At 41.8% G+C, this 23,839-nt stretch overlaps 1 protein-coding gene and 1 long non-coding RNA gene across 3 annotated transcripts in view; one reads left to right on the top strand and one right to left on the bottom strand.

Moving 5' to 3' along the window:
- Positions 1-6,558, bottom strand: part of LOC108426141 (MAM domain-containing glycosylphosphatidylinositol anchor protein 1) — a 339,434-nt gene extending 332,876 nt beyond the window's left edge. The window contains exons 1-2 of the mRNA XM_017695434.2: positions 6,106-6,558; positions 3,632-3,721 (exon numbers count right to left, since the gene is read on the bottom strand). Of these exons, the coding sequence (XP_017550923.1) occupies positions 3,632-3,698 (67 nt within the window). The 5' untranslated portion in view covers positions 3,699-3,721; positions 6,106-6,558. The remainder of the gene's footprint in view (positions 1-3,631; positions 3,722-6,105) is intronic.
- Positions 6,559-6,822: 264 nt separating this feature from the next.
- On the top strand, positions 6,823-17,450 carry LOC119263521. Of its 2 annotated transcripts, none has more exons than XR_005130329.1 (2): positions 6,823-6,954; positions 15,669-17,450. It is a non-coding gene; the product is annotated as an uncharacterized LOC119263521 (long non-coding RNA). The 2 variants fall into 2 exon arrangements; XR_005130330.1 differs by lacking the exon at positions 6,823-6,954 and adding an exon at positions 14,360-14,554.
- Positions 17,451-23,839: the final 6,389 nt, after the last annotated feature.

Below are 23,839 nucleotides of genomic sequence, written 5' to 3' on the forward strand. Positions count from 1 at the left end.
TGTAACGGCAATTAACGCTGTCAATCTTTGATGTGATGTTTCTGAAACGCTAGGGATTGAACACTGCATGAGGGAGAGGGGGGGGGAGAGAGAGAGAGAGAGAGAGAGAGAGAGAGAGAGTTGCATAAGGGAGAGTATATAAGCCAGTGATTATATCTCTCTCTCATTTTTCCTCATTGCCTCACAGCCACACGATAAATTATGAATGCTTATTAAAAAAGGACAATATTCAGCATCCAAAATAAACTCAGATGCAAGAGACACAAAAGTGAGATAAACAAAAAGTGCTGAGAAGCATTGAGAGAATATCCACCTCCCAACACACACACACACACACACACACTCCCTATGGCTCACTCCTGTCCTCTGAGGACTTTCCGATATGCAGATAACTGCACAGTTCTGAAGCTGCTGAAAAGTCTGTTCTAACAATTATTCTTCATGCAAAACTGGTCTAATTAAAATATGACTTTCAAGAAAGTTTAACACTTTAATCATTAAGACCCCAGACCCTGTTTAAAACACCAAAAAACACACTTAACATTGTTTATCAGTTTCACTTATTTTATGACGACAGCTAACAAGCATGGTTTCTGAAGTCTTCTACATAAAATTTATACACTTTTGTCGGGGGTTTTAGAGACCCCAGATCTAAAACATGGTTAAATGCAATGGGTTTCCAGATTGCTGTTGTTGGATCAAAACCTCATATCTCCAAAATAATAACTTTACAGGAGGAGAAAAAAACCTACTCTACTTTTAATGTAAGTCAGTGGAGCCAGAGGTTTTTCCAAGTCATTTTAGGTCATTTCTTTTAGTCCATTCTTCATGAAATTTGCACACAATGTAAGGAGCACCAGGCATTTTCAAATTATGTCAGAAACTGAAAAACGACAAAAATGGACATACAAAGTTTTCTCCCGACAGCAGCGATATGCTTTGCCTCGTTTAATGTCGGAACATTTTGTTTGCATATCATTCATAAACCATTCAATTATGCTCTTTTATTTACAGATTTCTCTATGAATGATGCACATCTCAGAGCATTTGTGGCAAAACGAAAGGTTAAAGCTGGTGTGATCTTCTGCCTAGTGCGTTTTAATTTAATCAAAAAGAGGTAAAAGCGAGTAACTGTAAAATCTTTATTATTATTATTATTATTATTATTATTATTATCATTATGCAGTTGAACTTACAACATTGGGCCTCTTTGTCCCGAAGCAACAAAGAAATGAAGCCAGACACCACTAAACATGAAGAAGGATAGGATGGTGGTAGGACGAGGGTTAAACTCTACTCGGCTGGACTGCAGCGTGCTCGCTGAAGATGATCACAGCCAAGGGCCAGGCTTAATCCACAACACATCAGAGAGATGCCGCAAAGTTAGTTTACTGACTCACAACATCATCGCAAGGGGCAATGTTGATCCTACTGGGGTAGCAGAAGGGGCAATCACACTGGGACCAATGGTGTCCTGGCCTCTTAAAATCTTTACTGAGCCTTGCTTACAGACACTCACACAACTGTACAACTAATGTCTCAGAAAAAAGGCATTTCTCAGCTAAATGACTCACCCATCAACACTACACAGCCTGTCTATTTACCTACGTAGTCTTATTGCATCTCATCCATGGCAACCATTTTCCAATGGATTCTTAGAATGGATCTGAAACATGACATATTTCCTATTATCTCAATCTTAAATTGTCTAACCTAGTCATTTAGGTGAATGTTTGATGCTAATGGATGGAGTGACATGTTTTGAGATCAAGAAAATTATTTTTTTTATTAATGTAAGTCATTTTTGGGGGGGTTGGGGGAGTAGGGTTGCACTTGGGCTCACCAGACCCAAGTTATACCACTGAAAAGGTGGCATCTTTCCTTTTACTTTCCATCCTAGTTGGGACAAAAAACATCTGACTTTGCTGGGATTATGTATGACTACATTCAAATAACAGGTGGCCCAAGCTTGGTTTTCTCAACAAATCCGATTTTTTTGTTGGGCTGTTCACAGTATTTTTTTTTAAATGTGGCTCACATTGCACAGGCTGGTCAGCTCCTAAACTGACCAGCCTGTGCAAAAGAAAAGTGCTTCACAGGGTACGGTCATCAAGAGGTAAACAATCAAAATGCAGTGAGTAACAGCCACTCCCAGCGCTTTCAGGTTCAGCTTTGGTTTCTTTAAACTTTCACACTTTTAACTTTTATTTGACGCTGCAGCCTCGTTCTCATATAGTCGCCTTCGGCCTTTTCTTTCAAAATCTTTAGCAGTTCGGACGTGTCTTCTAATTTTGTTTGTACAGAATTACCACCGTAAATGTTTACGAGGTCTCAGCAGCATGAAATTATGACCAATGTGGTGCTGGATTGACATAGAAGTCACATGAATTCTGTGAACTGCATTACGTCACATATCAGATTTCAGCACCACGTATGAAAGCGTCACAAATCAGAAGTGAAAATGTCAGACTCAGTGTGTTTTTTGCTGTTCACACTGGCTCATAGACACACATCTGTGTCACATACAAAGAAAAAGATCTGCCACTTTCACCTGCAAGGTGAACAAAGTCTACGCCACACAGGATTTCAACAGTGGTACTCCAGGAAAAGCGTCACATCAATAAAAGAATGATGCAGTAAAAGTAGCCACAAACGTTCAACTATGGCTAAAAACAAGCAAATAAACATAAAACTTCCCAAGATCCTGCAGTAGAACTTTCAGCACCTATCAGCACTGGACAGTTTGTTAACCGGAATTCCACTGATTTTTCACAATGCATGCATAATTAAGTCTGAGATTTTACAGTTATTGAATAGTTTAATGTGAAAAGGCTCAATGTAGAGAAACTTACAGACTCTGATTTTCTTCACAGTGGCGGTACATGTGTCTTCTGCGTTTTATGTGTGGCGTTAATGATGACAAAATAGCGGTATTTATGAAAAAAATAACATTTCTTTGGGGGCTATTTCACCATACAGCACTTATTTTGCCTTAAAATGCATTTCTCTCCACCATGAAGGGGTTTAAAAACATTACATCTAAGGCACAGGTTTCATGGCAAAACTATCATGAAACACTTTCTCGGGCGTCAGGCAGCGCATTCATAACCATCATACCACATAATCTATTTCTGTGAGGGAGCTTTTAGAGGTGGACGTCTGGTTCCTATTACCACCACTGTGAACAGTTCTGACTTGGTCTGCCTCTCTAGAACAGAGCATTGCGCATCAACCCACCCTACACGAGTTTGTTTACATCTTAGCCATTTAATAATGCAGGGATTTTGAAAAGTCTGTGGAATTCCCCTTTATGAGTGGAATGTGAAGGACTAATATGGGAAGCAGATGCACATCCTCAGAAATACTGTGAGTAAAAGAAACGGCAGCTATTAGCCTATTACTGGTACTCAGCAGCCTCTGTACGTCAGAACTGTACAGAAGTATATGGAACTGGGTAAATCCCACTAGTTACTGCAACATTATATGCAGTTAGAACCGAACTTTAGTCGACAGCCTTATGAAAGCGCACTGTGGGGTTGTGTATAATGGGTGGTGGAGGTCTGAGCTCAGACGGACTCAGCTACATTATATCACTGAGGTTTCCACACACACAGAGGTGCAGAGGTCTTACCGTAAACTCCCTGTCCTCGCGTGTAGCGGTGGATGACGGAGAACAGTAAGATCCAGAAAAGCTCCATGTTCAGCCGCGACGCCTCATCACCTGCGGAGAGCCACAAGCGCGGTCAGCTCTCGGTGGGCTGCCACCGAAAAATGCAATTCATTTTCTCCAAACCTTGGATTATCTAAAGATTAGAGAGGCCGCCGTAGCCTGCGCTGGATTGCCGGGATTGACTGAAGCAGGGGTTATTTATAAAATCGGCGGGCAGGTAGAGGAGATTTAGGGCTGTTTGCTCGGCGTTGCTCGGACTGTACTGCTGAGGGTCGAGGGACATCAATGTTCCCTCGAAACGGGCGAACCGGGGGAAAACTGAGAGGGGCGTTCGTTAGTCTTAAGTGAAATGATAAAGTTTCGGTCAGAGACGCGGCTTTCTGGTTTACACGTTCAAGGAAAAGGCACTTTTCCGCTATCACGCGCGTCAGAAGTGAAGGATTCCCGCCAAACCACCTCAAACTACGAATTTAAACTACGTCAGCAGAACGAAAGTAACGGACGTTTCGAACGTGAAGGCGTTTTCGCAGAGTTCTTCGTGGCAGCCGTTGACGGAACGCAGCGTTTAAATCTTCAGCATTCTGAAAGGGCAACTCCACCCATCTTTAAGGATTCCTGCGTAAATAAGCGGCTGAGGCGTAATCCGAGTCCTCCGCAGCGGTTTGGTGTGAAACGACATGTTCTAGAGAAACTTACCGAGTCGGATTTGTTCACAGTGGCGGTCATAGGAACACCCACCTGATACCCCAGACGTCGTCCCACAGTAGTTTCGTGATAAAAACCTTGGCCTAAGACGTTTTAATCAACTTGTTTTAAACCATTCACGGTGGAGGGACACATGAAGGGTGTTCTAGGGTAAAATAGTCCCAGAAGAAAACTGTTTCATTCAGATTTACCAACGTTTTGCCATCATCAACACGTGTAGGTTCACTGGTCGTTCACTGGGACCCCTGGTTCCTATCACCGCCACTGTAAAGACATTTAAGTTGGCAAGTTTTCTCTGCAAATGAACCGTTTCGCATCGAACCGCTCTGAACGACTGTTGACACCGCACTCACTGGATTTTGCGGATGTTTTGAAAAATCGGTGAAATTCCCTTTGAAGTCTTTCTGTCTGAAATAAACGAACAGGCAGCCGCTGCGCGTGGGGTGTTTAATGGGGCACCTGCCATCACACGGGCACCACGAAAGAACCTTTCTTCTCAAAAACGCGGTCTAACCGATTCGAGTCCGACTCAGTCTGTGAATCGAACCTGTTTGGGTCGCACCTGCGCAGTCCGTGTAAATATATACCCAAGTCATTTTAAACGTTCCCGGTATAAAGCAGGACAGCCCGCAGGCCGCTCTGAGATCGCCTTCTTTAAATGGGCGGAATCCGACGTTCGTTTGAACAAAGCTGACTTTTAGAAAGAACCGGTTCGGTGGAACGAACCACCAGCGCCTCGCACGCGCTTGCCTCCTCTCCGCGCTACGCGCTCTTCGACGCGAGCGCTCGGTGCTGTGCCTCGCACGCGCCTCCGAGTGACCCTGGACGCGGCACGGCTGAACCGGAGAGAGTCAGAGCCCGAACTCTCTCTGTTCTCCTCGGACGTGTCGACTTTCAGTCAGAGACGTGACCTCCTGGCGCACGAAAGGCGCCGGTCAGCTGTACTCACGCACACATCAGGCGCGCGCGACGCGGAGTTCCCGCCAAGCGCTCTCCACAGAAGTTCAAACTACGTCAGCAGAACGAAATGACGGACACGCGGAGACGCTGAAGACGTGAGTGCGGTGAGTAGCGGGGAAGTTCGGTGGCGAGTTTAAATGAAGATAAAGTGTAAAGGGGAGAGATGGAGCAGAGACTGGATGTGGAGGGAAAGGTTCCGCGTCAGGGTTCCACCAAGAAACCGGTAACCATGGCCGAACTGAGGAAAGGGCGGTTATTGACGGGCAGCCCGTTTATCTCTTCACAAAACTCCGCGGTGCTGTTTCCTTCCCAACACAGATGTAAGGCACTCCTCGTCCTACAGCGCTCCGGTTCGGCCACGCGTCGAGTATTTCGTGGGTGTGGACATCCACTTTAAAATAGCCGGTTCTCTAAGGGTTCTTTAGTTAAAGCTAACGGTTCTGCTGTGAACCATGGACTCTATATAGGACCATTTGAAGATTCACTGGTTCTTCAGATTATTGAAGAACGTGCTGCAGATGGTTCTGTTATGGCACTAAAAAGCGTTCCTCTCCTGTTACAAGCTTGACATCGCGATGACAGCAGAACCATAGAACCATTTTCCAAAAAAGTTCTCTATAGAACCATATACAACACATTCTCCTCCAATCTGGAGAACTGTTTCACCACGCAGAGAACCTTTGAGTTCTATATGGAACCACTGACGGAAGAACCCGTGAAGAACCCCGAGTGTAACTCAAGCGAAGTGTTCTGAGGGGACGAGGTCTTACCTTCTTGTAAGGGAGCTCAGCGGGACCCCGCCGCTTAAAGTGGATCTGCGACCCCACAGAGTTGAAATAAGGACCGGGGCTCGGCGTGTAGGAGAAATGTGGATGTAGTTCCCTTTAGAAAAAAAAAACACGCACAGTCCCGGGGGGAAAGTCCAGAGCAACTCAGGAGGAGCTCGCGTGGAAGGTTTTCTGGCGAGGTTTCTTCCGAGCGTGTGTTTAAACAGCGGCGTCTCCGCGGAGCAGCAACAAGAAAACAAACCCAGAATTCCTGCACATCCTTCCCAGAAAGTTTTCCCGAACAGCACCTTACATCCACACGACAGCAGCCTGGGCAGGAGCAGCGGCTCCAGCGGTTTCCTCTTCTTCCTCTCTTTCTTTCCACTCGCGGCGAGGAGAAGCTTTGATTTCAGTCGTTTTGCTCAGACTCAGTCAGGCTGTAGTTCTCCTCAGTCATCACTCCTCCGCTGGTAGGATTCTCTGAGAGACGACGAGGGAAAGTGAGACCTGCCTGTGCTCTCCCTGTGAGTGAGAGAGTGAGTGGGAGAGAGGGAGAGGAGAGAGAGGGTGTGTGTGTGTGTGTGTGTGCTCGGACTGAGAACGATACCGAGTGAGATAGTCTGTGACAAGAGGCGGACTCCAGCATCGACGTGTCTTCTTTCTTTTTTTCTCCCCCCCTCCTGAACAAGTTGAGGCGCCCAAAGAAACGATACCAAATAATCAGCAACTCTCCGCCGGAATTATTGGTTTTCGGTCACATTTGTTTGGAGTGACTCAGTTTAATAAAGCCACGCAGGTGCTCGGAGAACTCTCCCCGTCTCCTCCAAGGACCAATTAAATAAGAAAAAGAGGGTGAGTATGGATAAAGGTGTTGTCTCACGGTCTTTGCCAGCGCACCACGACCACTACCTCTCCACCTGACGCGACTACCCCCCACTCCACCTCCCCTCCTCCTATCCACCTCATCGCTTTACAGTCTGAACGCGGTCCATTTAATCTGTGTTTTGCGTGCGGTGGCCACAAGGCGGCGCGTTTTAGCTGCTCGCAACAGCCCGCCGTGAGACGTGCAGCCTCGCCCATATTCTGCGAGAAAAAGCCAATTCTGGACATGTTCGGGGTTTCAGTTCTGATTAGGCCGCAGTAAACAACCTTAAGTGGCACTTTAATGCTGGTTGGTGGCCAGTTTGGATGTAACGGTCAACAGAGATTAGGGTGGACTCTGTTTCCACACTGGAATAAAGGGGCAAATTTACGTTCCGTGCCGTTACTGACTTTCCTGGGAAAGGGGGCTGAAGGTGGAGGTGGCCTCTCAACTTTCTTTCCTTCCTTCCTTCTTTCTTTCCCTTCTTTCTTGCTAACGTAATAAAGCCTATAAAATTGGTTTGTCAGTTCAAGACAAAAATGAGTTCACGTGATAAGCAGTTTAACTGCCTCTCAGTAAAGGCTTTGCAGCAACACAAAGCAAAACAAATAGGTTAGATGAACAGAAGCGATCTTCTGCTTCGGTTCAAACCTCAAAAACACAATGGACCTTTGCCCCGTTTGACTTTTTCCAGTGTAGGTGACTGTTGGCAGGAAACTCTCCCAGTGATCACCATTCTTTCGTTCTCTCTCTCTCTCTCTCTCTCTCTCTCTCTCTCTCTCTCTCTCACATATTGAATGGCTTGTCAGTGACACTTCTCCCAGTGGTCTCTACATCTCTGCATTGATATTAATAGAAGCTTGTACTACCATGCTTAGCAACATAGTTCTGTCCTGAAAAGGGACTGTCTTGGTAATGGCATCTCCACTTTCTGTCTCTCTCCCTCACCAACTCAGTAAACCATGCGTGGTTACTGCTATGAGCTGTGGTCAATTTTACAAAGAAAGGAAAGAAAGGAATGCGGGCACTGGCTGATTTACCTGATGTGGTCCACTGTTGCACTTTCTGATTTTGAACACTTTCTGGTATTTTTGTAAATTTGTCTTTGAGGATTCACCAAGAATCATACAGGCTGCGTATGAGGCCAGTCTTTTGTACATTTTTACAAAATTTGAGATGCTGTTTTCAGTGTGTGAGTGACTGTCTGTGTCTGTCTGTCTGCCCTGTGATGGACTTGCGACCTGTCCAGGGTGTATACTGCCTTCCACCTGATGACCGCTGGGATAGGCTCCAGCACCCCAACCCCCCCACCCCAACGCAACCCTGAGGGGTAAGCGGCTTAGAAAATGATGCTGCGATGCTGTTTTCTTCCACAGAAAGATTTTTCATCCTCGAGTAACCATTTTACACTTCTTCATGTCCTTGTTTTACCTTGGCTTGGTTTGTCCATACTTCATAGATGTTGTGGGCGTGGATATCCACAGTAACAAAATCTTCCCTTTTTTAAGTGAGTCTGTCTGAAAGTCAATCTATGACTCCAATTTAATTATGAACGTGTCAGAGAAATGTGGGTGCCATTCTCAAAGACATGTAGACGCAATTCCCTGAAGAAAAAGTCATGAGTAACTCAAGAGCTTGTGTGGACTGTTTTCTTGTGAGTTTTTTTTTTCCAAACATGCGTTTCCAAGCAGAATCTTCATGGCAAACAACCTCAGAACTCCTACACGTCTTTTCTACAAATTCCTCCTGGAGGAGGGAAGTCTCTTACATCCACATGACAGCATCCTTGGCAAGAATATGCAGCTTGCATTTCTTCCCTTTTTCTTCTGTTCAGTCATTTACTGTTTTGCTGCGATACTTCTTTAGTTTAGTAGTTTTGTTTTTGAAGATTCACCAAATGTCACATTTTTCAGCACAACAAAACTTTTGCGAAAAAGATAGATCACGCTGGAGTTAAATAAATGTAAGACAGGGATTTTTCACTGAAGCAGCTATGAGAGCATTAACTGCGCTATGCTTCACGACAGTTAACTGCAATCCAGAAAATTTTCTCCCTCAGATCAAATAGCCAAATTAAATCAATCACCTTCTTTCATGAGTCACTGTTTAGCAATTACCATGGCAACTGCCTGAGGCTGAGACATCTAAGAGCGGCTGATGTGCTTTGGGCATTACAGTAAGAACCACGTACACAGATACAGATAGTGTACAAGCAAAACTGTAATTATATTCATGAGGCCTGACCTTGGTATGGAAAGACAGGAAGGAATGAGGAAGAAATATCCATACGATGACTCGGCAACAAAAGAGGCAAGACTGTATATTGTCTTTTGAAAATCTGAGAGGTGATTTTCTCTCTCTCTCTCTCTCTCTCTCTCTCTCTCTCTCTCTCTCTCTCTCTCATAAATTTTTCTGTTTTGGGAGGGCTGCCAGTTTGCCTGGCACAGGTTGCCAGAAGAGTATCATGCAGGCTTGGTGTAGTTCACCGCTTCACAAATGGGTATACGAATTTGGCATCCCTGGCTGGGTAGCAGCCATACCCGCCATGCCCACTGTGCCTCTTGGGTCTCTTTCATCGTCCCGACTACAGCAGAGTACAGTAGGCAAAGCAGGCAACTGGTCCCCAGGAGACTAGAGTCAAGCGTTCTTGGAACCCTAAAGGAATGCTCTGGCAACATATGCCACCATGTAGGTTTATGCCTTCTCTTCCAAACTGTTGCCAGCCCGAAATGAACAGCTAACAGTTAGTATGTTTTCAGATATTTTTTTACCGTGTAAATAAAGTTTTAATAAGGCTTTGGTTAAAAGGCCCAATCTGTGCTATCTTAACAATGAGGCCACATTATAAAGGGGTCAAAAGTGTTCTTTGGAATGATGTCATAGAACGATGGCCTGTTCTTTTTAGGGTTACATTTTTCAACTGAATGTCAACTGCTGCATCTGTGGCATACAATTGATTCTCACAGATAATATTTTCATAGTTTTTTTCCTGCACTCAGAAAAGAACTGAAAATTCATTGCCACAAAAAAATAAAATAAATAAACTTTTTATAGAAGCCAACAATTAGCAGCAGTAGATATAAATAAACTAATGCCTATTGGCTAGACTGAAAAATGCTGTATATTTATCCACTAATAGGTTCTGTAGGGAACCAAAGGTTGGATGGTTCCAAGTTTGGCACTTTTATTAAGTGCAGCTAACCACTTAAAAGTCAACAGAGGTTACAAACACAGCTTTAAGAAATGTAAAATTTAAGATCATTATTTAACTTATGTTAAGTTGCATCGCATAGCTCCTGTCATTATACAAATCATTGATAGTTCACAAAAACTAGTATATTACAGGTTACTCCTGGCCAAAATAACAAGAATTGATAACAAGAATTACAGAAGAAAGAAGACAAAACAGAAATTCCATATACCAGTTAATCTTAAATGCTGAGGAATCAGCTGGTTGCAAGTAGGTGCATGACCTCTGAAGTGAGATTCAAAGCTATCAGACTTAAGACTGAGCTACCAAATGAATGATTGAGAAAATTGTGCTACTTTAAGTCGTTTTAAAGAGTTTTCCACATAACTTCAGAGTTTTAACAGGCCTCTGTTATTTCAGTTGTTGTGTACACATCATTTGTCAAAACACCCAGCTTCCCCCTGTCACTTAGCCACTGTTAAAGGTTATTTCTGTATCATTCAGAGTGAAAACTGGGTCTCCCCCTCACCAGTCCTTTAAGGAACTAACAATACATTGCACTCCTGACCTACCTGCAGCGTCTGCTTCCTGCAGTTCAAATTGCCTTAAATAAAATTGAAGAGATGACTTTTTCCTTTTCTCTGCTGACAGTATGGCACAGCAAAAATAAACAGCACTTCATCGATGTGGGGTAGGGGGTGGAGCTGTGGGTGGCTGGTGGAAGAAAGAAAAAGGAAAGTTGGAAAGATTCAACACATATTTCAGTCCTAATGCTAATTGGCAGCAGCATTAGCAAACAATCTAATTACCTAAATGATCACACACTTAAATCATATCTAGTTGTAACATAATCTTCAATATGTGGTTCATGATGCTGCATAACAAATGATTATCCATTAAAAACTGACAGACCTATTTTGCCTCTCTAGAACAGAAGAACTAAACTTTTCAGTAGTCACAGTCGTAATTTTTAGCCTTGTGGCTCCAGTGCAACACTTTATTGCCAAAGTGTCCTTTCAGCCATTATGCATGGTGGGGGCAGGTGTGGTGCCTCATTCACCTGCCAGGTGGGCTTAGGTAGAAAGGTCAGACATGGTCCACCTCTTAGCACATGTAGGAGGCAGCAACTGTAACTTGTCAGTGCCCAAGGCAGTGACCATTTCTCAGCGGGCTAATCTGTGGGGCGGTCGCACGGAGATGCCCTTGGGAGGCAATACTTCATAACCTCCTCACAGCCAATATTGGAAACAAGGAAACGCGCTGAGACAAGAGGTATGCGGAGGGGAGGGAGAGAGAGACTGAATCATTACACAGTGAGATAATGGCTGCGTATCGATTGCTCTCAGCCGGGATTCCGATTTCATGTTTAAAACAACACTGATCCTCATTAGCAAAGCACACTGGAGGAGGGGGTAGTTTGGCTCACACATACAAACACCCAGCTATCAATGCCAAGGACACGGTGGATAAGAGGAGAGGAGAGAGATAAATACAGAGGCAAAGAAAAGACAAAAGCTCTTCCCCTCCCATTATTCTGACGTTGTAGGTGGGCTGGTATTTAATCTTTAGATGTTATTGCTGATTATAATTCTCAACATTTTCTTTTTTGGTTTTCCATATTTCAGCTTTGTGCATCAATTAATTCTTGGGAATTGGAGGAACACTCAAATAAAAGGTGCCAAAAGGGATTCTTTTAAATGATCCTGTAGAAGAACCAGTTGTTGTTCCCTACAGAACTTTTCAATTAATGGATGGATGGATGGATGGATGGATGGATGGATGGATGGATTCAATTCACTGGATAGATGGATGGAAATTCTTTAAAGAACCATATTTGTAAATAACAAGTGAATCTATTTGAAGTTTGCCTTAGCTCTGCCCTCTCCATTCTCTGCTCTAGTCTTATCTCCTCTTTACCATAACTCTACCCCAGACCTGGGCATTGTACTGGCCCTCTGACTATCTCTGACTGGCCCGCGTGAGATCGTTGGTAAATGTAAACGTGTAACTACGACACCTATTACACTGTGATAGGCCCACGAAATACAACTACAGTGCTTTTATTTTGAAGGCAACCCTTTTGTTTTTGTTTTTTTATTTTATTTGTGTCTGCCCGGTCAGTGCGCTTCACTCAAATGTGTCAGCAAATGTGTTGGACAGCTTTCAAGATCGCTCTTAGCCCTTAAATATGTCGGCTAATGTTAAAAAAAGAAAGATTGATGCTGAATGCAGAGTTTTTAACAAGACATGGACTTCTAAATACTTATTTACTGAAGTCAAACGTAAAGCTGTGTGCTTAGTTTGTGGAGAACAGATATCTGTGTTTAAAGATTACAGTTTGAATCGCCATTACGAGAGTAAGCAAGCGGAGAAATACAAGAGCTTGGCTGATACAGAGTGGGCTCGGCCATCTGAAGATCTGCTAGCAAAACTGCAAAGGCAGCAAGGATTTTTTACAAAGCTCCACTCATCCAGGGATGCAGCAGTCAGGACCAGCTTTGTAATATCTTGCACAAAATTGCAAGAAACAGTAAGCCATTTAAGTTAAAGTGATGCTGGTCTTTGAAAAACGTGCTATTTTATGTCAGGTTGTGACGCTACTTATTTTAAACAATGCTATATGTTTACAATTTTCTAAACTGAACCATCACAAGTTTATTAAATAATGATATAATCCTCCACATTTTGATTGTATCATTGTAATGTTTCATTTACTGTTTTTTAATATATAAAGGGTTATTATAAATGCAGTATATAGTATGCATATATTGGGCAGAACTGAGTTAAGTATATTAGTCTGGCTCTCTAAATCCATTCTAATTTCTCATGTGGCCCCTTGGGAAAATTAATTGCCCAGCCCTGCTCTACCCCCTACTTACTCTGTTCACTTATGTCTGATCATTAGTCCCGCTCATTTAATCTTTGTTACCAGGTGTTTATAGTATCTGTGTATTTTTATAGCTCTCATATATGTTCCATTGGTTTTCGTACGGTCTTAAATGTCAGCACTCATTGCTTTGTGTTTGTCTGTGTAGGTTTACTCAGTGTTTTGCTTCATTTTAATGAGGCTTTCAACTCACACATATATCCTGCTTTAATGCCCCCTTCACAACAGTTAAAGTTCCATACCAATTAAAGGTTTTTCCTAGAACTGTATGTTCAAGCCAAGAGGCATTTAGTAACCTTTATTTTTAAGAGTGTCTAGCTGCTCTAGTCATTCTCGTCAATTACCTGTTCTAACAGGACCACAAGTGGAAAGACAAGGCTACCACACTCCATTCTACACTATCAGCCAAGACTGTGCTTGTTCTAAAGTAGAAGAGGAGAAATTTTATAATAATTTGAAATTGAAAAAAGATCTTATTGTGTGTACAGTTTGGTTTTGTGGAAACACAGTTTGCCCTGTGTTTGTCACTTCTTGACAGTAGTAACTGTGGATCAGGGCTTGTTAATCAGAGCTGATTTTGGAGGATGCCATCCCCTTGGTCAAAAGAAACAAGAAGATCATTCTCCTTATAAGGGCCACCCCACTTTCCATCCTCTTTGGATTAATGCCATTATGTCACTGTCCAGCTTCCATATTTGAGATTTACATGACAAATTGCCTTTGATATATGAAATGTCCAATAACAGAAAGTCATTGTAAAACTGCCACATGCCATTTATATTCATAGTCAGTTGCAGCTCATAAACAAAAATAGATTTTAAAACCATGATATTAAAAAAATAAATGCTGCCTAGGCAACGTAATTGCAGTATAAGCTACGAGACATCAATTATTATTAATTATTTATTTATTTACTGTGCTAAAAAGATAAAATATTGGATAAGTATAGGTTATGTATACCATCACTTCCTCCCTCTGCCCCCGAAATGTATTTTTCAGTTCAACCACTGAGGCTAATTCATCATCCCATCTTCTTTGAATCAGTTTGATTTGTCATCTATAGACAATATTCAGTCATGTAAAAAAAGTAGCATTAGTATTCATTTTCCTATTGTTGTGTTTAGAACCCAATAACAACATCAAGTGCTCTTGTACATTTGGCATGCAGTAGTGTACATAAAGCCAGAGAGTCTATTCGGAAGGTACTGAAACCTTCATGTCTGAAAATCTATCAGTACTGGCTAATTTCTGTTTGTGTTTGAAAAACAAGAGAGAGAGAGAATCACTGGCTTATATTCTCTCCCTTATGCAGCTCTCTCTCTCTCTCTCTCTCTCTCTCTCTCTCTCTCTCTCTCTCTCTCTCTCTCATTAGGAGTCAGGCATTTGGTAGTTCAGTGCAATATCGATCCAGCAGCCTCATCAAAGTGCGAGGTGCAGTTACAGGAGTGGAATGTGGACAGCTCAATCCTAAAACATCACATGGACAGAAACGCATACATCACTACAATCACAAGTATATATGCATGCAGCATCGTACAGCATCATACACATTACAAAACCCCACAAACCAGTCATGGCTGATGATTTCTGACACAGGTATCAATAATCCAGTGGCGAAAAACTGAGCACTTACTCAAATTACCGTTCAAAAGTCTAGAATCACTTGTTATAGCTAGTCAATATTATTTTATGTTCAGTAATAATTAGATGTAAAACATGTTCACTGTTTCAGCAGTGTGGTTTGTGGTCCAGTTGACTTGTGCATTGTAAAAACAAAAGAGTCCATGTCCAGTTTGCATTTTGCGTTATGGTTCAACAAACCTCACCGCCTACCATACATACATAGCCACAATCATCTTCACTTAGCGGGGTCAAAAAACTGCTCAGCATAACAGCTGCCTGAGGGTCAGTATGAGCTTGCAAAGAGACAGCATCGCAGGCATATTAAAGTAATAAGACATGATAGCCTGTATTAATTAAAAGGTGCTAGCCATACATGCAATGCAGAAGTAAATCCCCTACATTGAAATCATTGTAACACAGACTTGAGTAGCTTATTGCTATATATACATATATATGCATATATATATATATATATATATATATATATATATATATATATATATATATATATATATATACATACATACATACATACACATATGAATCTGTAAAACTGGTGCTCTACAGAAATGACATGTATTTGAATCTTCCTGGCTTCAAAGGGTTCTATGGGCTATACACATTCATGTAGACCATGGTATCAATCACACGCCACTCATGTTAGATAAATAAACAGCCCTGTGATGAAATTTTGTGCTTCCCGCATACTCTTTAAACAACTGCCCCTGCTGCAAAGCATTTACTCAATTCAAATATGCACATCATTTCAACATGAATAAAATATATCAACACAACTTTGCTTTCAACTGACTCACATTTGACAGTAATTGTGTTTGTTATATATATTTTATTCATTATGTACACATATGAATCTAGTAAATTCATTGCATCACTTTCATTCAGCGTACAAACAGGTATGCTCTTCCTCACACAGTTAAGCCAATGCCTGGCTCTGGTGTGGAAAATTCCACTCCCTCAAGAGTCCATTTCTCTCTCATCCACAGGCTGAACGACAGACAGCCACATATCCACATCCCTCCCTCTGGTTCTGAAGTCTGCACGCTGGCCTGTATTTAAATAAAGCCACGCACTGACTGCTGCGGAGTGGAGAGGCCTTTGTGTGTCTCCAAGATAAGAGATGACCACTCTGCAGAAGCCAGGGATTAAAGAGCGCTCTTGAAGGGATAATGTCACTAACGCTGATCCTGGGCCAGAGAGACCAGACAGCATCAAACCTCAGGCCACCTGCTGAACCGGAATTTCGCTGACCCAAGATCTGACACTGCAGGACTGGATGGATCGTGTGCTCCAGGGACGTCAGAGAACGGCTAAAAAGGAAGCAAGTGTAGATAATAATGCTGTGAATCCAGAGCCTTTTTCTCTGTAAAGTGAACAAAATGACATAGTTGGTGTACAAAGTTTGCTTCACTGAAGCTTTAAGGCTAATATAGCTAATATACCGTATTACCATTGTGCAAACTGCATGCCTAAATTAAGATCGTAGTCAGGTCGGGCACTGATGTTGAGTGATAAGGCCTGCAGTCTGCATTCCAATTCATGCCAAAGGTGTTCAGTGGAGTTGAGGTCATTGCTCTGTGCAAGTTCTTCCATATCTAATTCTGCACAATGCATCTGTATGTTGTAGCAGATATGTGTAGAAAATTTCCCTTCACTGGAAATAAGTGGTCAAACTCAAACAATGAAAACAGTATGTAGTGTGCATTACAACAGGTAGTGTTCACCTGCATCCACCAAACCCAGACACATCCTTTAAACTGCCAGAATGCATTTCACGAGTCCAACAACAGCTTTACACAATTCCAGCTGACACTTAGCATTGCACATGGCTTGGATACAGCTGCTGTCCATGAAGCTCCTTATGAACAGTTTGTGTACTGACGTTGCTTCCAGAGGCAGTTTAGAATCAGTAGTGAGTGCTGCAACTAAGGATTGGTTTCATTCTGCAAGTGATTGTAGCTCCTAGATATTTCTACTTCACAATAGTAGCATTTACAGTTGACTAGGGCAGCTCTAGCAGGACAGAAAACTGAAGCAATGACTTGGAAGAGTGGCATCCTATGATGGTGCCATATTGAAATTCACTAAGCCCTTCATTACAACCCATTCTACTGCCAATATTAATCTATAGAAATGACTGTGTGCTTGACTTTATGCACCTGTTAGCAAAAGGTGTTACTGAAATAGCCAATTGCACTGATAAGCTGCAGTGGCCACATATTTGGTCATGTATTATGCTTTGCAGCTCCAGTGCAAAACATTAGAGATCAGTCTTGGCTGACTGACTACATTTAGGGTAAGGTGGAAGTTGATATTTGGCCAAACCATCATTTAAATTATTTATTATAATCTTCCAATAGATCTCACTTATAAGGAATAATCAGCTGTATATCAATAATCAGGGAAAAGTATTTGTTTCCCTCCTGTTGAGTGAATGAGTAATGTGTTGGGAATGGTTTAAGGGGAGCAGATGCAGATAGCTGTAGACAGATGTTATGAATTCTAGAGCCCCCTGTTGGTAGTTTGTGAAGGTTCACGCCTAGCCTGCCATTTCATTTCTTCAAAGTAAAGCCAGTTGCTTTCTCAGTACTATGTCTAGCAACCAGCAACCACATTAAATCAAGATCCACTGGCAATTTTGTTTATCGAATTCACACATTGCTATGACACATTTGTTGGGGGCATGCATGCCTTGCTGGCGCCATATGCTGGAGTTCAATGTTCAGTATAACATCTGAAAGAAAAGTCATAAATAACAGGCTGCCTAATCTTGATGCGTCATCTTTGAGTATCGCATGCACACTCATATGCCAACAAATACACACATACTTTGCATAAAAAAGCCACGCTCTTTAAAAACACGCACACCAACACACACACACACACATACACAGTCAGTGATGCTGAACCGTCCTCTTAACGCCTCTCCTCTGGATCTCGCCTTTCAATTACTTTCCTTATCAGAAGCCTTCCAGCCCTATTAGAGCATGCACTGGAGTAAATTAGAGAACACAACCTTAGAGGATTACAGAGGCATGGGTGGGAGTCTAGGTGTGTGTGTTTGTGTGTTTATGTGTGTCTGCGGAGGGTCACTACGCAGTTGTTAATGAACACCCCGTCAAAGAGTGTGTACAGAAGGATTATTCATACAAGCAGGCGCTCACGCTGGCCAAACACATTTAAGAGTGCATGAAGAGACAGCCACAAAGGGGCCTATCACTGGCACGTCTTGCTAAGAGAGAAAAAGGCAACGACACTGAGAGGAAAGCATGACTGGAGGAGAAGGCCAAACTACTAAATCTGAATTTCAGAAATTTCATGTTGTATTGGAGTTAACTGTGGTTGAGGATGAGCGACTAATGGGAACGGTTTGGTCAAGCGCATTAAATCGGAATGTCTCCATCATATAAAACCTAACATTCACAGATTAAAATAGAGTTTCACTGTTATTTCCAAATGAAATGTATGTTGACATGTAAACAAAGTCATTTAGAGTAGTTTGATGGGAAATTATTCATTCTAGAGTCTAAGGGCCTCATTTGCTAATATATTCCTACGTTTCTTCTTAAATTGTTCTTGAGAAAGGTCCTAAGAAAACGTCTACGTCAGATTCAGGACATGTTCTTAAACCACAGAACTTTTTGTGCCTTTATGCTGATGTTGGACAAGAAAGCCTGGCTCGCAGTCTCCACTTTAATTCATCCCAAAGATTTTCTATCGGGTTGAGGTCGGGGCTCTATGCAGGCCAGTGCAATTCTTCCACACCAAACTCGCTCATCCATGTCTTTATGGACCTTGCTTTGTGCACTGGTGTGCAGTCATGTTGGAACAGGAAGGGGTCATCCCCAAACTCTTCCCACAAAGTTGGGAGCATGAAACTGTCCAAAATCTCTTGGTCTGCTGAAGCATTAAGAGTTCCTTTCACTGGAACTAAGGGGCCGAGCCCAACTCGTGAAAAACAACCTCACACCATAATCCCACCTCCACCAAACTTTACACTTGGCAAAATTCAGTCAGACAAGTACCGTTCTCCTGGCAATCGCCAAACTCAGAGTCATCCATCAGATTACCAGATGTAGAAGCGTGATTCCTCACTCCAGAATTTCACGATTGGACTTGTTGCACAGAAGGCATCCTATCACGGTACCACGCTGGAATTCAGTGAGCTCCTGAGAGTGACCCATTCTTTCACTGATGTCTGTAGAAGCAGTCTGCAGGCCTACGTGCTTGGTTTTATACACCTGTAGCCATGGAAATGATTGGAAGACCTGAATTCAATTATTTGGATGGGTGAGTGAATACTTTTGGAAATATAGTGTACATTTGAGAAGAACATCAGAAGTAACATAAAACAATATGCAAAAAAACAAACATCTGATGCAGCTTTAAGAAGCATTAAACTCTTTAGACGTCTGGTTCCTATCACCACCACTGTGAAGAATTCTGACTCATTTCTCTAAAATTTCAAACATCCAGATGTTTTAATTGTGCAAAAGTCTGTGGAATTCTTTTTTTAACTATTCTGTTAACTCTTCTTCTTTCGGCTGCTCCCTTTAGGGGTCGCCACAGCGGATCATCTGCCTCCATCTTGCCCAATCCACTGCCTCCTCTACTTTTACACCAACCATCTCCATGTCCACCTTCACTACATCCATAAACCTTCTCTGAGGTCGACCTCTTCTCCTTCTACCCGGCAGCTCCATCTCCAACATTCTTTGACCAATATATCCACTATTCCTCCTCAACACATGTCCAAACCATCTCAACCTGGCCTCTCTGGCTTTATCTCCAAACTGCTCCACCTTCACTGTCCCTCTGATCTGCTCATTTCTAATCTTGTCCATCCTTGTCACTCCCAACGAAAATCTCAGCATCTTCATCTCCGCCACTTCCTTCCACTTCCTTTTTAACTATTCTGTTAACTATTCTTTGCAAATTCCTATTTTCACATATGTAGCCTACACATTTAAAAAAAGTTCTTCAAGGGTTCTTTCATGCTTGGTAGAACGTATTGTATATGGTTCTGTACACAATTATTTTGGAAATGGTTCTATAAAGCATCAAAAAGGGTCCTTCTATTGTTATAACATCAAGCTTATAACAATATAAGAACCTTTTTTTGGTATATATATATATATATATATATATATATATATATATATATATATATATATATATAGAACCATTTTCAAGAAGGTTCTATGCCCAGGGGCCTATAATTTGATGACTGGACTCGCTATAGATGCACTTTTTACTATCTGCTACCATGATGCATCAAAGACCCATCACCACATGTGGCTCAGAGCTTTCTGGCCAGCATGCAACAGCCTTTAGCCAGTGGCCAGGAGTCCAAAAGAACATAATAGGCCTCACTCTCTGCGTAAGTAGGATAGTCCTCAATCTCCTCCCATCATTCAGTGCAATCTAGTGCAAGCCAGCATGGCTAATGTTAACAGATGTAACAGAATTGGCAGTTAAGAGTTCTCCATCAATCATGTTGGGCTATTCAGCTACATTGCATCAATGGCAGAAAACATGTGGTGATGCTTTGCATGTCTCAGAGGAAGTATTAACACATTAGCACTTCCAGATACACGTTAGCCCTCACCTCCCAGTCTCGTAATATCATATGAAAGTGGAAGACTGACCATGACAAAACTGTAGTGAAGAACATTTAAGACATATTTTCTTCATTGATTTTTCCCCTGAAATCCAGTCTCATTTTCAGTAAGTCACCAGTTCTAGTTTACTTAATCTTTTAAGTAAATTGACCCATGCTCACAAGGAAATAGTCAAAGAACAGGATCAATCAGAGAGGTTGAACATCAGCCTGATTGTCTCATAAGCACGTTTCCACGATTGGGAACATATGCCAGCATGTGGCATTTGGTGAATATGTGGTTTGTAAACCATTAACATATTCATTAGTTTGCGCACATTGATCGTAGATCAGTACTCAAATTTATTTTGAATTTATAATTGTAAGCCAAGGGTTGCATTTGAGGACAGTGTATCTGGATGTGCTAATGTGTTAATAAGCAACAAAGCACAAACAAGCCCAGCCAAGCTGCCTCTACAGAAGGTTAATGTAATGTGTTATGCTAATATAATGTGCAATTAGCAGCAACCACCAATTTCTCCACTCGACTGAACTCAGCTGAGCTATTGACAGGCGAAAGCTGAGCATAAAGTGCAATTACACAGCCACCGTTTGACACAACAGATGCAAGCCAAATGACTTCCTTTTGGCATAGCGAGAAAACACTAGGCTAAACTGCACTCCACTATACGACACACAAATACAGATGCAATTATACAATATTTTCTCAGGAAAAATATGTCGAACCAAACAGTGATGCTGGTCTGTAATGAAAATCCCCTTCCTTCCACCTCCCCAAGCCATTTAGGGCAGTCACTAACACCAGCTTGGCTCATTATATCTGAGTGGTCATAATTGACTTGCCTGTATTGACGAAGTGACTGAGCAATGGTTGCGAAGTTAATGGCATTTTCTCAGCCTGCTTTTAAAGAGAGGTAATGAAGAGAACAGATAACACTGGCCTGCCTGCGGTGGTCATCTTGTGTCAGAGAAAATGACTTAGAAGTTTACATTAGTTTGGTGTCATTTCAGGTCACATTTGTGTCCTTACCAGATCTTGAAACGTTTGTCCAAACAGGGATTGGGCAGGTCCAGGCGTCACTTCTCAAATATTTGTCAGGCTCAGTTCAAGTTCAGATCTCATTTTCAGGTTTCTGCCATGCCCATCTTGTGCATTTGATGCAATTAAAAATGCATATCTAAGAAATTATCAGATGTATTAATAATATTAATCACAATAAACGATTCTTCCATTAAGCAATGTTTGTTACCAGTAGGCTACAGTTGCCAAGCATATATGCACTATCATATATACACTACTGTTCAAATTTACTTCTCAAATTTTCAAATAACTTCTCCTGTTGCCATTTTGTTGTTATTTTCTATGTAATAGTACAGCGTATACAATATAAAATAGTGGACAATTAAATATTACAAACTATAAAACGTATATAATAAATATATAAACGTATAAACGTATCTTTAAATAAAAAATCTAAAGTATTCTGTAAACAAGAAGGTTTTAAATGATATATCATGTACTCACACATACTCACATATGATTTTTCTAAACCGCTTATCCTTCTGGGTCGCTGGGAGAGCTGGAGCCTGTCATTGGGCGGAAGGCAGGATACACTCTGGACAGGTTGCCAGTCCATTGCAGGGCTAAATAATGTACAGTAATTATAAATTTACTTTCTTTTCTCTACTTCAAATCAAAGTTTACTTAAATAGCACCTTTTACGACAGGTGTTGTCACCAAGCGGCTTTACATAAAATCTGGGTCCAAGCCACCAAAGCTGACAGCAGCAAAAAAACTCTCTAAAAGCAAAAGGAAGAAACTTTGAGAGGAACCAAGACTCAAATCCTCCCACAGTAAGAGCTATATTAAATAGAGGATAAGATTTTGGGTCCAAAATAATCAGCTTCTAGACATTTGTTAACTGTAAGTAAGTAAAACGCTGTGAGATGAGAAGAAGAAGAGATGAGAGGTAAAAATGAAATCTTATTTTGATGCCCTGTTTTAAAGAGAAGAAGGGCTTGACCCTATTAGCCCTTTTATACAGGCTACCCCTGCTGACAAAGACCATAGCTCTGCAGATACTCTGTAGCAAAGCTGTTCATCTGTGTACCTTGGACTCAACATCTGGTCCTAAATTTTGTAATCACTGGTTCATTTATGTTGTAGAACACCTCAGCACAGTCGGGAGTTTTTCCTGCACCAACATACCCGCAGGACTTGATAATTAGCTGATCAATTACATCAACAGCTCAATTAATCACCGGTGATTACAAAATCTGGCCTGGAAATTGGATGCAAGATTTAAGTTGAATACTTCTGTATGGGTTGAAAGCCTTTAAATAGCCTCATCCAGATGGGAGCATGCTTTCATCTAGAAGCTTTGGCCAGTCCCTCAGAAACTACCAACAAGCACTCAAAACCCCAGGCGATCCCTGAACATGAGTTGTTAAGGGGCTACCAGTGTGATTCATGCTAATAGAAAGCTAAGCTGAGAGATTTTCCCAGAACTAGAGATGTGCTAAAAGCCTATTAGGAAGCCCTGTAGGCCAGAATGAGTACTGAGCTAACCAGGACCATACCAAAGTCAAGGCTGGATCTGAGGCTGAGAGGTCCTCAGCAGCACTGTCCAATGAAGGCTCTTACTCAGTATGAGGTCACACTAACAAGGCCAACAAGACCAGCTAGGACCACAACTGTCCATTTGATGCCAACCTTCATTAGACAAGAAAATGTTCAGCTGGACCATGTGATCAGCGCAGGGTCACTGAGTTGATAGCCCATGTGTCATGCAGTTGCAAGATGTAAATGACAGAAGTTGTACAGTACATTTAGCAGTCAAAGATAAGCACAACCATCTTCTCACTTGCAGTTAATTTTTCAGTCATCTGAGAGGTGAGAGAAAGTCCATAACTTTGTATTGGTGAAGCCATATCATGTCTCAAATCAGTGGATGATTCATTTGTGGAAGCAACATCATTCAGAATGCCACAAAGGTTTAAGGCTACAGTGCAAAGGTCTGAAATCCTTTTATTTACTTTTAAGTCAAAACAGTCAACATATGAAAGTTATTCATTTGTCAGCAACAGGGAAAAAAAAACTTACTTTCATTTTTGGGACACTTGCTTTAATTTTTTTTCCAAGAACTCTGAAGGGCTATTTTTCTACACTTCCAAAGGTCAGTCTAATGCTGCATTCACATGTTCGTGGTAGATGGATAGCAGCTAACTGGATGTCCCATTGTTTTCAAAGTAGCCACAACAGAAAGTTCCTGGGGACCGCAGACCACAGCGGTAAGCAGAATGCTCCATTAAGAGTTTAATTTTCCCAACTTTTGCTGTTGAACGCAGCGGTGGAATAAACCAAATGTTGATTTTTTTCAGAGCCGTGGTTGCCAAACATCTTTTTGATGAATTCCAGATGAACTCAGTATTATACAGCAGTAATAAAAGAGAACAGAGCATCATCCTGTACTCCTCCACCTTAAATAAATTAGATTGGTAGTTTCCTTTGCTAAAGATTTGTTTTGATCATCATCC

Source organism: Pygocentrus nattereri, chromosome 5, assembly GCF_015220715.1.
Source record: "Pygocentrus nattereri isolate fPygNat1 chromosome 5, fPygNat1.pri, whole genome shotgun sequence".
NCBI lineage: Eukaryota > Metazoa > Chordata > Actinopteri > Characiformes > Serrasalmidae > Pygocentrus > Pygocentrus nattereri.